Raw genomic sequence first — 17,284 nt, 5'->3', positions numbered from 1 at the left:
AAGCTCCCCAATGTTCATTGCAGCACTATTTATAATAGGCAAGACATGAATGCAACCTAAAAGTCCATTGACAGATGGATGGATAAAGAAGATGTGGTACCTATATACAGTGGAATACTACTCAGAAATTTTTAAAAAGAGAAATAAGGCCATTTGCAGCAACATGGATGGACCTAGAGATTACCATGCTACGTGAGGTCAGACAGAGAAAGACAAATGTCATACCATTTATCAGTTCAGTTCAGTCGCTCAGTTATATCCAACTCTTTGCAACCCCATGAACTGTAGCATGCCAGGCTTCCCTGTCCATCACCAACTCCTGAAGTTTGCTCAAACTCATGTCCATAAAGTCAGTGATGCCATCCAGCCATCTCATCCTCTGTTGTCCCCTACTCCTCCCACCTTCACACTTTCCCAGCATCAGGGTCTTTGCAATGAGTCAGTTCTTCACAGCAGGTGACCAAATTATTAGAGTTTCAATTTCAGCGTCAGTCCTTTCAATGAATATTCAGGACTGATCTGCTTTAGGATGGACTGGTTGGATCTCCTTGCAGTCCAAGGGACTCTCAAGAGTCTTCTCCAACACCACAGTTCAAAAGCATCAATTCTTCAGTGCTCACTTTCTTTATAGTCCAACTTTCACATCCATAAATGACTACTGGAAAAACCATAGCTTTGACTAGACGAGCTTTTGTTGGCAAAGTAATGTCTCTGTATTTTAATATGCTGTCTAGCTTTGTCATAGCTTTTCTTCCAAGGAGCAAGCGTCTTTTAATTTCATGGCTGCAATCACCATCTGCAGTGATTTTGGAGCCCCCCAAATAAAGTCTCTCACTGTTCCCATTGCTTCCCCATCTATTTCCCATGAAGTGATGGGACTGGATGCCATTATTTTAGTTTTCTGAATGCTGAGTTTTAACAGAACTTTTTCACTATCCTCTTTCATGTTCATCTAGAGGCTCTTTAGTTCATCTTCACATTCTGCCATAAGGGTGGTGTCATCTGTGTATCTGAGGTTATTGATATTTCTCCCAGCAATCTTGATTGCAGCTTGTGCTTCATCCAGTCCAGCATTTCACATGATGTCCTCTGCATATAAGTTAAATAAGCAGGGTGACAATATACAGCCTTGACGTACTCCTTTCCCAATTTGTAACCAGTCTGTTGTTCCATGTTCAGTTCCAACTGTTGCTTCTTGACCTGCCTACAGATTTCTCAGGAGGAAGGTAAAGTGGTCTGGTATTCCCATCTCTTTCAGAATTGTCCATAGTTTGTTGTGATCCACACAGTCAAAGACTTTGGCGTAGTCAATAAAGCAGAAATAGATGTTTTTCTGGAACTTTCTTGCTTTATTGATGATCCAACGGATGTTGGCCATTAGTCTCTGGTTCGTCTGCCTTTTCTAAAACTACCTTGAACATCTGGAAGTTCATGTTTCACATACTGTTGAAGCCTGGCTTGGAGAATTTTGAGCATTACTTTGCTAGTGTGTGAGATGAGTGCAATTGTGCAGTAGTTTGAATGTTCTTTGGCATTGGCTTTCGTTGTGATTGGAGTGAAAACTGACTTTTTCCGGTCCTGTGGCCATTGCTGAGTTTTGCAAATTTGCTGGCATATTGAATGCAGCACTTTCACAGCATCATCTTTTAGGATTTGAAATAGCTCAGCTGGAATTCCATCACCTTCACTAGCTTTGTTGATAGTAATACTTCCTAAGGCCCACATTACTTTGCATTCCAGGATGTCTGGCTCTAGGTGAGTGATCACACCATCATGGTTATCTGGGTCATGAAGATCTTTTTAGTATATTTCTTCTGTGTATTCTTGCGACCTCTTCTTAATATCTTCTGCTTCTGTTAGGTCCATACCACTTCTGTCCTTTATTGTGCCCATCTTTGCATGAAATATAGACCACCTAACCTGTCTCTTGAGAAACCTATATGCAGGTCAGGAAGCAACAGTTGGAACTGGACATGGAACAGACTCATCCCAAATAGGAAAAGGAGTACGTCAAGGCTGTATATTGTCACCCTGATTATTTAACTTATATGCAGAGTACATCATGAGAAACGCTGGGCTGGAAGAAATACAAGCTGGAATCAAAATTTCCAGGAGAAATATCAATAACCTCAGATATGCCGATGACACCATCTTTATGGCAGAAAGTGAAGAGGAACTGAAAAGCCTCTTGTTGAAAGTGAAAGAGGAGAGTGAAAAAGTTGTCCTAAAGCTCAACATTCAGAAAACTAAGATCATGGCATCTGGTCCCATCACTTCACGGGAAATAGATGGGGAAACAGTGGAAACAGTGTCAGACTTTATTTTTTTGGGCTCCAAAGTCACTGCAGATGATGATTGCAGCCATGAAATTAAAAAACGCTTACTCCTTGGAAGGAAAGTTATGACCAACCTAGATAGCATATTAGAAAGCAGAGAGATTACTTTGCCAACAAAGGTCCATCTAGTCAAGGCTATGGTTTTTCCAGTGGTCATATATGGATGTGAGAGTTGGATGGTGAAGAAAGCTGAGTGCCGAAAAATTGATGCTTTTGAACTATGTTGTTGGAGAAGACTCTTGAGAGTCCCTTGGACTGCAAGGAGATCCAACCAGCCCATCCTAAAGGAGGTCAGTCCTGGGTGTTCATTGGAAGGACTGATGTTGAAGCTGAAACTACAATACTTTGGCCACCTGATGCGAAGAGCTGACTCATTGGAAAACATCCTGATGCTGGGAGGGATTGGGGGCAGGAGGAGAAGGGGACGACAGAGGATGAGATGCCTGGATGGCATCACCAATTCGATGGACATGAGTTTGGGTAAACTCCGGGAGTTGGTGATGGACAGGGAGACCTGGCATGCTGCGATTCATGGGGTCACAAAGAGTCGGACATGACTGAACGACTGAATTGAACTGAACTGTGCCATATTTTAGATTATACATATAAGTGATATCATACGACACTTGTCTTTCTTTTTCTGGCTTACTTCACTTAGTGTGATAATCTCTAATTGCATCCATATTGCTGCAGATGGCATTATTTTCTTCTTTTACATGGCTGAATAGTACTCCACTGCGTATAAGGACCACATCTTTTTTATCCATTCATTTGTTGAAGGACATTTAGATTGTTTCCATGTTCTAGCTATTGTGAACAGTGCTACTACGAACACAGGAGTACATACATCTCTTTGAACTAGAGTCTTGTCTGGATATATTCCCAGGAGTGTACTTGCTGGATCATATGGTAATTCTATTTTTAATTTTCTGAGACACTGGACATCACCGGATGGTCAATACCAAAATCAGATTGATTATACTCTTTGCAGCCAAAGATGGAGAAGCTCTATACAGTCAGCAAAGACAAGACTGGGAGCTGACTGTGGCTCAGATCATCAATTCCTTATTGTCAAATTCAGACTTAAATTGAAGAAAGAAGGGAAAACCACAAGACCATTCATGTATGACCGAAATCAAATCCCTTATGATTATACAGTGGAAGTGACAAATAGATTCAAGGGATTAGATCTGATAGACAGAATGCCTGGAGAACGATGTTTAAAGGTTTGTGACATTGTACAAGAGGCAGGAATCAAGATGATCCCCAAGAAAAAGAAATGCAAAAAGGCAAATGGCTGTCTGAGGAGACCTTACACATAGCTGAGAACAGAAGAGAAGTGAAAGGCAAAGAAGAAAAGGAAAGACATACCCATTTGAATAATGAGTTTCAAAGAATAGCAAAGAGAGATAAGAAAGACTTTCTCAGTGATCAGTGCAAAAAAATAGAGGAAAATTAGAATGGGAAAGACTAGAGAGCTCTTCAAGAAAATTAGAGATACCAAGGAAACTTTTCATGCAAAGATGGGCTCAATGGTATGGACCTAACAGAAGCAGAAGATATTAAGAAGAGGTGGCAAAGAATACACAGAAGAACTATGTCAAAAACTGTCACGACCCAGATAATCATGATGGTGTGATCACTCACCAGCCAGACATCCTGGAATGCGAAGGCTTCCTAAGGCTTAGGAAGCATCACTACGAACAAAGCTAGTGGAGGTGATGGAATTCCAGTTGAGCTATCTCAAATCCTAAAAGATGATGCTGTGAAAGTGCTACACTCAATATGCCAGCAAATTTGGAAAACTCAGCAGTGGCCACAGGACTGGAAAAGGTCAGTTTTCATTCCAATCCCAAAGAAATGCAATGCCAAAGAATGCTCAAACTACCTCACAATTGCACTCATCTCACACGCTAGCAAATTAATGCTCAAAATTCTCCCAGCCAGGCTTCAAGAGTATGTGAACCGTGAACTTCCAGATCTTCAAGCTGGTTTTAGAAAAGGCAGAAGAACCAGAGATCAAACTTCCAACATCTATTGCATCATCGGTAAAGCAAGAGAGTTCCAGAAAAACATCTATTTCTGCTTCACTGACTATTACAAAGCCTTTGACTGTGTGGATCACAAGAAACTGTGGAAAATTCTGAAAGAGATGGGAATATCAGACCACCTGACCTGCCTCTTGAGAAACTTGTATGCAGGTTGGGAAGCAACAGTTAGAACTGGACATGAAACAACAGACTCGTTCCAAATAGGGAGAGGAGTATGTCAAGGCTGCATATTGTCACCCTGCTTATTTAGCTTATATGCAGAATACATCATGAGAAATGCTGGGCTGGATGAAGGACAAGCCGGAATCAAGATTGCCAGGAGAAATATCAATAACCTCAGAGATGCAGATGACACCACCTTTATGGCAGAAATCTAAGAAGAACTAAAGAGTCTCTTGATGAAAGTGAAAGAGGACAGTGAAAAAGTTGGGTTAAAACTCAACATTCAGAGAACTACTATCATGGCATCTGGTCCCATCACTTCATGGCAAATAGATGGCAAAACGGTGGAAACAGTGGCAGTCTTTATTTTTTCCAGCTCCAAAATCACTACAAATGGTGACTGTAGCCATGACATTAAAAGGCGCTTACCTCTTGGAAGCAAAGTTATGACAAATCTAGACAGCATATTAAAAAGCAGAGACATTACTTTGCCAACAAAGGTTCGTCTAGTTAAGGCTTTGACTTTTCCAATAGTCATGTATGGATGTGAGAGTTGGACTGTAAAGAAAGCTGAACGCCAAAGAATTTATGCTTTTAAACTGTGGTTCTCGGAGAAGGCTCTTGAGAGTACCTTGGACTGCACAGAGATCCAACCAGTCCATCCTAAAGGAAATTAGTCCTGAATATTCATTGGAAGCACTGGTGTTGAAGCTGAAACCCCAATATTTTGACCACCTGATGCGAAGAACTGACTCACTTGTAAAGACCCTGATGCTGGGAAAGATAGAAGGCAGGAGGAGAAGGGGAAGACCGAGGATGAGACGGTTGGATGGCATCACTGACTCAATGGACATGAGTCTGAGTAAACCCGGGAGTTGGTGATGGACAGGGAGGCCTAGCATGCTGCAGTCCACGGGGTCGCAAAGATTAGAACACGACAGAGCAACTGAAGGACTGAACTGAACTGAGCTCCAAGGCTGAGGAGGAACCCTCTGGTTCAGGCCGCTGGGGGACCCGCCTTTGTGCCCCTCCTCCCTGCCTGGCAGGCGGGGGAGCGGCTGGTTCCCAGGCAGCCTCTTGCAGGGGGTTTTCAGTTAAGACACTGATGGAGACACAGTATTACCCGGGCAAGCCTCCAATGGAGGCTTTTACTTTTGCAAGAACCCCCTACACACACACAGACAACGCACACACTGTCTCTGTCTCTCTCGTTTGCTCGCTCGCGCGCGCGCGCTTCTCTCTATCCCCGGAAACTCTGCTTTTCCCTCCTGTAAACTCTCCCAGCAGTCCTGCTCTGGAGGAAGCCCCACCCTCTGTTGAGACCAGCCCTAAATACCCGCTCCCGCAACTCTGCTCCGCAGTCCCAACCTCCGGCTTCAGGAAGTGGATCCTGCAGACTCTTGTAAGTAAACGTCCCCCCGCCCGCCCCATCTCCAGGGTACCGAGACCTGCCATGGCGCCGCGTTTGCCCGGTGCTGGCCCTCTCCTAATGCTGGGTAACCTCTGAGTCTTGCACTCAGAGGAAACTTGAAAGCAGGATGTCCCGGCCATGTTCCTGGCCCCTGCAGGTTGCCTAAGAGAAGGGCATGGCCGGGCAGCATTTTGGGTCAGGCGTAGCCCCCTGCACCGGGGAGGGGGGCTAGCTAGGAACTTGCGGGACAGCAAAAGTGGCACAAGTGTGGAAGAAGAAAGGCAGGAGTTTAACGCCCGCGTGTGGGCAAGGCGAGGAGGTGCGATCCGGGGGTGAGTGATCCTGGACCCCATTCTCTGGCGGGTGGGACTTCTCATGATCCTCGCCTGCGTCTGTGGTCGTCCCCCTTCCAGGGGTGCTTCCGGACTTAACGGCGAGTCCAAAATTCTCAGCGGCTGCCTTTTTGGAGGGGGAAGACAATTAGGAACAGTAAGGTTGCGGCTCGACCCACCTCCATCGCTCCAAGCAAAATATTCTGACCCAAGAGCTCGGGGTCACTTGAATTCTCTTCTCTTGGCCTTGGGTGCAGGCAAATTTACCCTTGATTTCTTCTTTGCTGCCAAAGAAAACGCGCGTTTGAAAATGAGGCTGAGCAGCATCGCCACCTAGTGGTTGTCAGGTGTTTTGGCGACTGCTTGTCTTAGAAGGCAGCGCTCTATCTGAAAGATGTGCATGGACTTCCAGTAGGTTCTTTATGTTTGATGCTTTTTCTTAGAATTCTCTTCATATGAGGAGAGAAATGAAATATTTGCAATCCAGTATCTCTTCACTTCCTAAGGAAGCCTTAGCGGTGGCTAGGACAAATCTATGTGGGTTAATATTGTTACTTTGCCTTGGAGATTTCTAAGGTAGACTCATTTCCTCATCGGTACACTGTGCCCTGGCAATGATAATAATACCCCTCTTACAGGGAAGTTAGAGGAGGGTAAAATGAAATAAGTATGCCTTGCTTAGCACAGCATCAGGAACAGTGAATACTAAATAAACACGATTGAGGTTAAATGATAAAGTTGATGATGGGTAAATAAACCCTCTGTTCGCCTTTGGGCAACCTCAGGAAGCCATAAGAAATCAGTCACATCATGACATTGACTCCATGTTTACTGTATTCTAGGAGCTTCAGGATGGTTCATGCTAAGAGATGGACCCTGAAGAAACACTTTGTAGGTCTCCCTACTAATAGTGACTTTGAACTGAAGAAAGTTGAACTCCCACCCTTAAAAGATGGAGGTAAGTCATACTCATGAGATTTAAGTTGGAAGAGACTGTATCAGTTCACTTTTGCTGAATGACAAACCACCCCAACATTTAGAGACTTAAAACAGTCATTTACTAGATCACGATTCTGTGGGTTGGCAGTTTAGGCAGGATGAAGTTGGCAAGCATTCTGTAGATCTTATCTGGGCTAAATGGTTCCTTCAGGATGGGTCTCACATGTCATGTTAACTGGCTTTTTGCTGAGGGTGCGCTTCTCAGTTCTCTTTGTGGCCTTTCTAACATGCTGGTTTGAGCTCTTTGGTTTTTGTTTTTTTTTTTCCTGTGATTTCATCAATCTAGAGCAGCAGGAACTGGCAAGCTCCAATATGCAAAGACTGTTTGCTAATATGCTGTTCATCAAAGTAAGTCACATAGCTAAGCCCAAAGTATAGCCATAGACTTCTTTTTCCTTTTTAAGATTTTTTTAAAATGTGGACCATTTTTTTCAGCCTTTATTGAATTTGTTACAATAATGCTTCTGTTTTATGCTTTGGGTTTTTTTGGCCAAGAGGCATGTGGGATCTTAGCTCCCTGACCAGGGACCGAACCTGCACCCCCTGCACTGGAAGGTGAAGTCTTAACCTCTGGACCGCCAGGGAGGTCCCACCATAGACTTTTTGGAGGGAGGATGGCAAAGACGCTCCCACACAGGGATGGGTGGTATCTGTGGCCCTTTCACAACTACCACAGAGACCTTTCCAAGGTTGTCTCTGTGAAGCCTCGATGTCACGTTGGAGGATCCCTCTTCTTTCTTTGGTGATTGCAACCCATGCCTGGGGGCATGGCTCTTCCTGACTTTGGCCAGCCACAGGGGAGGATTTCCTCTCTGATCCCATGAGTCCCACGATAACAGTGGGGCTGCACTGCTTAGCAGCTGCTTGCAGACAGACTATCCCTGGAGCAAACTAGGAGCCGAAAGCTGCTTCCCTGAGGGGCCTCCTGTCCCCTTGGGGGAACTGGAGAGATGAGGCAAGCCTGAGGAAGTTGAAGGGGCAGAAATGGCAAGGCACCCCATCACGTGTTTGGAGGTGAGCTTTGCAAAGCATCTGCTAAGCGCTGTTTTCAGGTAGGTAAGCTTTGGGTAACAGGCATGCAATTAACTCACACTGGTTACTGTTATCCATCCACCTAGGTCGCCATAGCCCAAACCCAGAATCAAAATTCCAGAGGATGGGTGCATCAGAGTCACTCCAGGAAAATGCATGCTTTGTAAAATACTAATGGGCTGATAATAAAACCCTGTGTGAGCCCTGTGGCATAGCAGTTACAAATGTGGCCCTGGGCAAGATACTTAACCTAAGCTTTAATAAAATGGAAACAATAATTGTTCAGAACATCATAGGAAATAATCTATGTAGAGCATGAAGTGAACGCTGAGTACGTAGACATAAGAGAAAGCCCAAGGAGTGCCAAGCTCTGGAATCCTGGCTGCTGTCTGGCGGGGCTGCGGCTGCGTGGGCGCCCGTGCGCGGCGCGGGGGAGCCTTCGTGGGGCCGTCTCTTTGCGCCGCTCCCCAACCTGAAGCTCGGTACCTATGGGACACGGGGCAGGTCTGCGCTGGTGCTCCAGGCCAAGGGCTGACATGAAGACTGGTGCAATCATCGATCATCATCATCGCAGCGGCGCCGGGGCGGGGAGAGGCGCGGCCCCTAAAGCTCAGAGCTCGCTGAAGCCAGCTGGGCGGCCCGAGGACAGGCGGGGCGCTGTGTAATGTTCCAGCTCGGAAGGGCTTTACGTGGCTTGTCGGAACCGCATTTATGGTTTCTTAGACGGTGAAGAAAGTGAAAACAGTGGGAAATTTTTTCCGAGGTACTTCATACTGGATCCCAGAGAAGAGAGTTGTTTGGTACATAGATCATCCACAGAACCTGCTTTCTGGATCCATCAGCTCTGTTGGAGTCATTAAACTTACCCACATTTCAAAGGTCAATGATGCAACTAAGCAAAGGCCAAAGGCTGAGTTCTGTTTTGTTGTGAATGCAGGGAGGAGAAAATATTTCCTACAAGTCAATGATCAGCAGGATCTAGTAGAATGAGTAAATGTGGTGAACAAAGCTATTTTTATATAATTTTATTTATATAATATTTTTATATAATATTTATATAATTTTATATATAATTTTTATTACAGTACCAAAATGAGGTATTAATATTTTTCTTTTTTTAAATTTATTTTTAATTGGAGGGTAAGTTCTTTACAATGTTATGTTGGTTTCTGCTGTACACTAATGTGAATCAGCTATTTGTTGTTTACTTGCTAAGTCCTGTCTGACTGTTTTCGACCCCATGGACTGTAGCCCAACAGGCTCCTCTGTCCATGGGATTTCCCTGGCAGGAATACTGGAGTGGGTTGCTGTTTTCTTCTCCAGGGGGTCTTTCCGACCGGGGGACTGAACAGCACATCTCCTGCACTGGTGCACGGATTCTTCACCACTGAGCCACGAAGTATACATATATCCCCTCCTTCTTGAGTCTCTCTCCCATCCAGCTGCCCATCACAGCCTCATTCTGATAACCCAAGTCATCAAGGTGAATGTGAAAGAAGCAAATGTCTTACAGAACTGACATTGGTGGTGGTGCGCCCATTGTTACCCCAACTCAGCAAAAAGAAGTAAACGAATGTGGTGAAACTATTGACTGAAATAAGGTGAAGTGGTCACAAAGCCATCTTCCTTGCTTTACTCCCAAACTGCCTTCAGACAGTGCAGTGATCAAAGCTGGTTATTCATCACTGCTCACAAGGAGCAGTGATGAAAAACTGAAAGAGAAGATATTTTCAGTTGGATGGAGACACAATAGCCTACTTCAAATCTGAATTGGAAAAGGAACCTCTCTGCGTACAGCTACTTAAAGACCTTCATCAAGTCCAGGAATGTCAGCAACGTGACATGATGATGAGAGACACCCTCTTTGAGACTGTAACATCGTCTCGAACTTTCTATGTGGAGGCTGATGGCACAGTTGGACTCAAGCAGTTTTGGGTGCCGTTTTAGCGCTGCAGGACCCGCAGATCTGCATCTTCTATGCCGCAGGAAGGAGGCTGTGAAATCTGTGTATACAGAAAAGCATTCCAACAGCCCTTCCGGATCCAAACATGCACTCCGCTCTGCCAGGCCTGCAGCAGCCACACCACATTCCACAGCCTCTCGAAGCAACCCTTTGGAGGGAGGATTTTATGAATCTCTTGCCAAGGTCAAGCCAGGGAACTTCAAAGGCTTGACTGTCTTTTCCAAGAGAGCCAGATTCCACAGTGACTGAACAAGCTCTGCTAAAACTTCAAAGTGAAAATGGCCCTCGGGAACAAGTGTGTGACCCTGTGGACTTGGAGGACATGAGCCTTCCTGTCAGTGATGTGTATGTAAGGTGGAAATACATGGAGCCTGACCTGCCTCATCAGCCCTGGGTGTTCTTTCACAAGGCTTCTTGCCAGTGATAAAGGGGAAATGGGTATTAATGCATATAGTATCCTGTGTCCTTGCTGTCCTCTCTTACAAGCTGGTAAGCCAAGAACAAAATGGGTTTAGAAAAGGCAGAGGAACCAGAGATCAAATTGCCCACATTTGTTGGGTCATAGAGAAAGCAAGGGAATTCCAGAAAAACATCTACTTCTGCTTCATTGACTACATTAAAGCCTTTAACTGTGTGGATCACAACAATCTGTGGAAAATTCTTAAAGCGATGGGAATACCAGGACCAGCTTACCTGTCTCCTGAGAAACCTGTATGCGGGTCAAGAAGCAACAGTTAGAACTTTACATGGAACAACTGACTGGTTCAAAATTGGGAAAGGAGGATGAACAAGGCTGTATTGTCAGCCGTTTGTTTAACTTCTATGGAGAGGACATCATGTGACATGCCAGGCTGGATGCGTTACAAGCTGGAATCAAGATTGCTGGGGGAAACATCAACAACCTCAGATATGCAGATGATACCACTCTAATGGCAGAAAGCAAAGAGGGACTAAAGAGTCTCTTGATGAGGGTGAAAAAGGAGAGTGAAACATCTGGCTTGAAACTCAACATTCAAAGAACTAAGATCATGGCATCCATTCCTATCACTTCAAGGCAAACAGAAGGGGAAAAATTAGAAGCAGTGACCAATTTTATTGTCTTGGGCTCCAGAATCACTGCAGACGGTGATTGCAGCCATGCAATTAAAAGATGCTTGCTCCTTGGAAAGTTATGACAAACCTAGGCAGCATATTAAAAAGCAAAGACATTAGTTTGCTGACAAAGGTCCGTATAGTCAAAACTATGGTTTTCCAGTAGTCCATGCCCAAAACTATGGATGTGAGTTGGACCATAAAGAAAGCTGAGTGCCGAAGAATTGATGCTTTTGAACTGTGGTGTTAGAGAAGTCTCTTAAGAGTCCCTTGAACTGCAAGGAGATCAAACCAGTCAATCCTAAAGGAAATCAATCCTGAATATTCATTGGAAGGACTGATGCTGAAGCTGAAGCTCCAATATTTTGGCCACCTGATATGAAGAACTGACTCATTGGAAAAGACCCTGATGCTAAGATTGAGGGCAAAAGGAGAAAGGGGTGGCAGAGAGTGAGATGGCTGGATGGCATCACCGACTCTATGGACATGGGTCTGAGCAAACTCAGGGAGATAGTGAAAGACAGGGAAGCCTGGCATGCTGCAGTCTATGGGGTCGCAAAGAGTCAGACAACAGCAAGCCAAGAAATTAGGGAGTAACCTAACTAAATGTATTTTTGTAGTGGCCTCCCCAACCCAAAGTGTGATGGGCCCTTCCTTCCTCTTTCCCTGGAGCCAGCTGGCATGGGCCTCGAAGGCAGAGACCACTCCGCCACAGCTGTAACCCACCAGACCAGCCTGTGCCCACTGCCCACCCACTGTGCAAGCGGCCAGGTGGGAGCTCCGCTCGGGGGACGCCAGCTCCCCGGCCACTTCATCGGTCAAAACTGACCGGGGAAGCCAGTGGCAGGCTGAGCCCACGGTGCCGGCCACCTCAGACAGCGATCCCAGTAACAGGCGTGTCAACTCCCCCTGCGTGGCCACCGCGGTTTCCTCCCCACACGTCTCACTCCTTAGCAGCCCGTTACTTCCTGAGACCCGGCTGCTTTCTTGGGTCACATCTTTCTCCTCAGGGTGCAATAGCGGCTTTGCTTAGCCTTGGTCAGTGCCGGAGGGAGCCCCTCCACACTCTGGCAAGCAGAATGAGCTTGGGCTCGGAAACAGTTTCTTTTAAAAAGAAAAGAAAATTAATTCTTAATAAACACTTGAGCTTTGTTATAAAAAAAAAAAAAAAACAAAGAAATAAAAAATGAAAAGAAAAAAGCCCTAGTGTGTCTCAGTAGCAACTGTCTGATGCTTTGTTCTCATGGGGTGATAAAAGTGTGCATGTGACATTTTTTTCCTAGTGAGTCTGACAATTTAAATGTTTCACAATTTAAAACATGAAAATGTTTCTTACGTATTTTGGTTATTTTTAAAATGCTACTGTGACTTCCTCTTAGACGTTCAAACTCTACACATCCTTACTGGTTAATATTATTGGATGAAATAGTACCAAGGATATCTAAACTCTTGACATCTGTGGTACTGTAAAATGTATACTATAAATTGGACAATTTTGAAATTTTAACCATTTTTGATGCTCTGGATCTCAAGGTGAGCTGTGAGTTTTCCATAGAGGATATTATTGGACTATCAGTAAGGGTTGTGGGTTATACTGGAGTGGAGAAAGGGGGAGAATTAGAATTCAAATAGCTATAACTCGGACATTTGTAAAACTTGAGTCAAGATGTACAACATTTATTGCTTTATTAAGTGAAAATTCTTTGCCGTGAAATTTCTTGGAGATTTGATTTTCTCGTCAAAGTTTCCTCAATAGTCCTTACTCCATGTTTGGGTCAGTGAAAGACCTCAAGTTTATATGTAAAGACTCCTGGAGTTTGCTCAAATTCATGTCCATTGAGTCAGTGATGCCATCCAACCATCTTATCCTCTGTCACCCCTTTCTTTTGCCCTCAGTTTTCCCCAGCATCAGGGTCCTTTCCAGTATGTCGGCTCTTTGGCTCTTACTTCTATATTTGGATCAGTGAAAGACCTCAAATTTATATGTAAGGACCTCAAGTTTATATGTAAAGACCCTTAGTCATGTGACTGTAGTCTCTGCTTTTTGTCACTAATAATCTATATTCAAGTGTCTGTGTTTTTTTATCTTGTTTAGGAATGTTTTGAGATTAATGTGCTCAAAAGTCCTCCATGATGGGTTTTATACAATTGGGATAAAATTAATTTTCAGTAGCATAGGTTAATGTGCTAAATAACATATCATTTTGTGTTAGAGATACTGGAATACTGTTATTCTACTATCTGTGTAGTATTTATATTTTAAATTGTGTCTTTTCTAAAGAGTTTTTTTTAATGTGGACCAATTTTAAAGTCTTTTATTGAATTTGTTACATTATTGCCTCTGTTTTATGTTTTGGTTTTTTGGCCCCAAATGCAGGGGATCTTAGCCCCCTGCATTGGAAGGTTGTCTTAACTAGACTGCCAGGGAAGCCCCTCAATATATGTCTTAAAACACAAATTTGAGTATACATTTAATCATGGGGATATCATAAATATAAGCGCCTCTCTAAAAAGTCATTATTTTCAGGAGTTGAATAATAGACCAGTATGACCAAGTAGTGTTTTTATGGTTCAGTCTTAAACATTTGCTTTAAGAAAATAGTCTTGAATTTCACACGCTGCTGTTTTTATGATTTTTTTGCCACATTACAGTACTGTGTTGTTTTGAATTCACACATGTCACTGTTTCTCCTTTCCATTTTCTAAGATGATTTCCTGTTTGAGAGAGAGAAAGAGGGAGTGGATTTCTTACTACAGTGTTGGGGCCTAGAGGTTACTGTCTATTATACTATAATGGTCCTAGCATCAGTTTAAAAATCCAAATGTATAAAGAATGCACCACTCCACACTTTTATTCATAAGCTAATACTTTAAAAACTTATGTTAGATTTTTTTTCTTTTTTGCAGTTACATTTGAAAATGACAGAATGAAAAGGCTTTATTCTCTTTCTCTGAAGATATATCCATTACATCGGCTCTTTTAGAAAGCTCATTTTTCATGAACACACCTAAGACATATTGTGCAGACGGTTGGCAATATTCAGGACTTTAATGCTGTTTTCTTTGGTACAGCTTCCACTTTGCATGTTCATTTTAATATTTTGGTATGGTAATTTAATATACTTCAGAGTGGAAAAATATTAGCTTTATTTTGGGACTTTTTATAGAACTACCCTTGTATTCAATAGCATAGGAAAATGTTCTTATGAGTTTCAGGGTCTCTTTATCTCAGTACTTTTATAATTCTATGAAAATTATTTGATTATTTTAAAACTTATACTTTTGTTATAAGTATGCCACATCTGAATTGTCAAAAGATTACTTTGAATACCATAATATTTGCTGCATTTTTTTTCTGTAAATATAACATGACTTCTTTCAGAATGGAAATAGATGTGTGCTTCCCAATGTTTACTTATATGTCTGATGTCTTCATACGTCAAACTGTAATGACGAGAATAAATGTTCAAAATTAATTCTAAAACAAAAAATAAACAAACAAAAACCCAGAAAGCACAGATGAGAGCATAAGCCTGAAGCAGAAAGACTGTCTTTGTTTATTGAGAAGACTGTCTTTGTTTATTTATTTATTGTGCCAGAGATGAGGCACAAGGCCAAGGTTTCTAATTGCCTGTGGAATGCTTTATTTTGCAGAGGTCCTGCTGGAAGCTTTGTACTTCACTGTGGATCCTTACATGAGGTATTATTTTCCTCTGGAAAATTCTTATGTGGTGCATTGGATACTACCTTGCCATGGGCAATCCTTTAGAATATCCCAGCTGATTCAAAACACTGTCACTTCCCCATTTCTCCCAGTATGATGTAGTGATGGGATTCACGGATGCTCATCTTTTTCAGGCAAAAGTCTGAGCAGAATGGTGGTAGACAACACTGGCCCCTTTATTTTACAAGCATCCCCTATCTTATTGTGTTCCATTTGCCCCTCATCATTCACCAGAATTGCTTCCCAAAACACTAAAAGAAGAAAGAAGCCAAACTCCAGGTTCTCCATGTCACTGTTCACAAATAATTTGGGTAGAGGAAGATGGCTGAGACTAAAATTAGACTTTCTTGCCTTTCCTTTACATATATTCTTGTAATTTAGGTAATCCACAGCTGACTAAACTGTGTGTACTTAGTAAGCAATTCGGGGTGGGGAGGGAATAAAAGCTTTCATTGGCCACTGACTCAATAACTTTTTGCCTAGGTGAACACTGCAGTCATCATTCTTTTAAATAATTTTTTTTTCACAGTTGATTGATAGAGATTCAAATCTAAAGTGAAAAATGTATTTCCAGATGTTAACTAGCACTTCTTTTTTCATGCATGTCTAGTGTTTTGGGTAACAAGTGCCCAGTGGTACCTGGGTTATGTTTTCAAAGTCATTGGTAGAAATTCAGCCACAATTGAGCATGATGGTGAGATTCTCATGTTCATTTCATAGAAAAATGCTACCAGATCAGAACCGCCTGTCACAGCTTTCCTCCCCCGTTCCACCCAGTTGTACTGCCCTCATGTGGCTGGCTGGGTTTCAGTTTTATTCACACTTCCCTAGCGGTTTTCCATTTGGCTTGAAACTTAAGACTGTTTTCTCCCAGATGCTCCTATATATTAAGAATGGTTTTGTTTTGTTTCAGGATTATGGCAAAAAGCTTGAAGGAGGGTGACATGATGATGGGAGAGCAAGTGGCCAGGTAGTGATATCCTTTTGTCCTAGTCCTTGGAAAATACGTCTCCCCTTTACCTCTTACTGGGCCCTGTTTCTGTCCATCACTCCTACAATTTCTTCAGGTTGCGCGGGTCACTCACTGTTCAACCTTGGAAAGAACTTGGGAAATCTGTCCTTTTCCTGACTAGCTGATGGGGAGGGAAGAAGGTGAAATTCTTATCATTGCAACTTTGCTTTGCTATCCTTACTTTTAAGTACTAAAAAAAAAGTGTATTCATGCAGTTACTGATTATTATAAAAATTCAAATAAGATAAAAATTTATATATTGGAAACTGAAAGTTCCCCCATCATCTGAACCTTAGAGATGACTGTCATTAATGTATTATTATTTCAAAAATTGTTCAGTACCCGTACTAATGTTTAGAATCTTTAAGGGGATTAAAAGCCCTTCAGCAAATTGCTTCCCCTCAATATGTCATGGCTATCTTTTGTTGACAGTGTATAAATATACCACTTACCTTTTATTTTTTTTTTTTTTTTACCACTTACCTTTTAATGGCTTGCAGATTATCCCATTGTTTTTATTGTTGTTCAGTCACTAAGTCCTACTGTTTGCAGCCCCCATGGATTGTAGTCCTCCTGGTTCTTCTGTCCGTGGGTTCTCAGGCAAGAATACTAGAGAGGGTTGCATTTCCTACTGCAGGGGATCTTCCCAGATCAGCAGTCAAAACTGCATCTCCTGCATTGGCAGGCAGACTCTTTTACCACTGAGACACCTGAGAAGCTCATTTCCATTGATACCTGACATTTAACTTGTCTACTCCTAATAACAGCTGTTTCCAGTTTTTTCTACTGGAAATAGTTCTGCAAGGAATATGCATACGTCGATCGGAGTATGTCTCTGTATTCTTTGCCCACTTGGATGACTATCGCTTTATGTTGAATTCCCAGAAGTGTAAACTCTAGGTCAGAGAAGATGTACATTTTAATTTGAAGAGATAACGACAGATTTCACTTCAAAAAGATTATATCCATTCCTACCAATAGTGTCTTAAAGAACCTATTTCCTTGGTAGCTATATGATCATTGCTAACTATCACTCTTGGCAATCTGAGGTGAATAAATGATACTTAATTGATCTTGCTTATTCGATGCTTAGTTTAATTTGCATTTCTTTCATTATTAGTGATGTTGACATTCTCTTTGTAAATTAATGCCTTTCTTCTGTGAATTATC

General features: G+C 42.6%; 1 protein-coding gene and 1 pseudogene across 1 annotated transcript in view; both read left to right on the top strand.

Annotated features, from left to right (window-relative positions):
• Positions 1-5,778: 5,778 nt before the first annotated feature.
• Positions 5,779-17,284, top strand: part of PTGR1 (prostaglandin reductase 1) — a 29,407-nt gene continuing 17,901 nt past the window's right edge. The window contains exons 1-4 of the mRNA XM_043453466.1: positions 5,779-5,951; positions 7,135-7,250; positions 15,033-15,078; positions 16,016-16,072. Coding sequence (XP_043309401.1) covers positions 7,145-7,250; positions 15,033-15,078; positions 16,016-16,072 — 209 coding nt within the window. The 5' untranslated portion in view covers positions 5,779-5,951; positions 7,135-7,144. The remainder of the gene's footprint in view (positions 5,952-7,134; positions 7,251-15,032; positions 15,079-16,015; positions 16,073-17,284) is intronic.
• Positions 8,276-10,531, top strand: LOC122431613 (annotated as a pseudogene).

This window comes from Cervus canadensis, chromosome 30 (genome assembly GCF_019320065.1).
Source record: "Cervus canadensis isolate Bull #8, Minnesota chromosome 30, ASM1932006v1, whole genome shotgun sequence".
Taxonomy (NCBI): Eukaryota; Metazoa; Chordata; class Mammalia; order Artiodactyla; family Cervidae; genus Cervus; species Cervus canadensis.
Note: the sequence above shows the minus strand (reverse complement) of the source record. Positions and strands in the feature narration are given on the sequence as shown.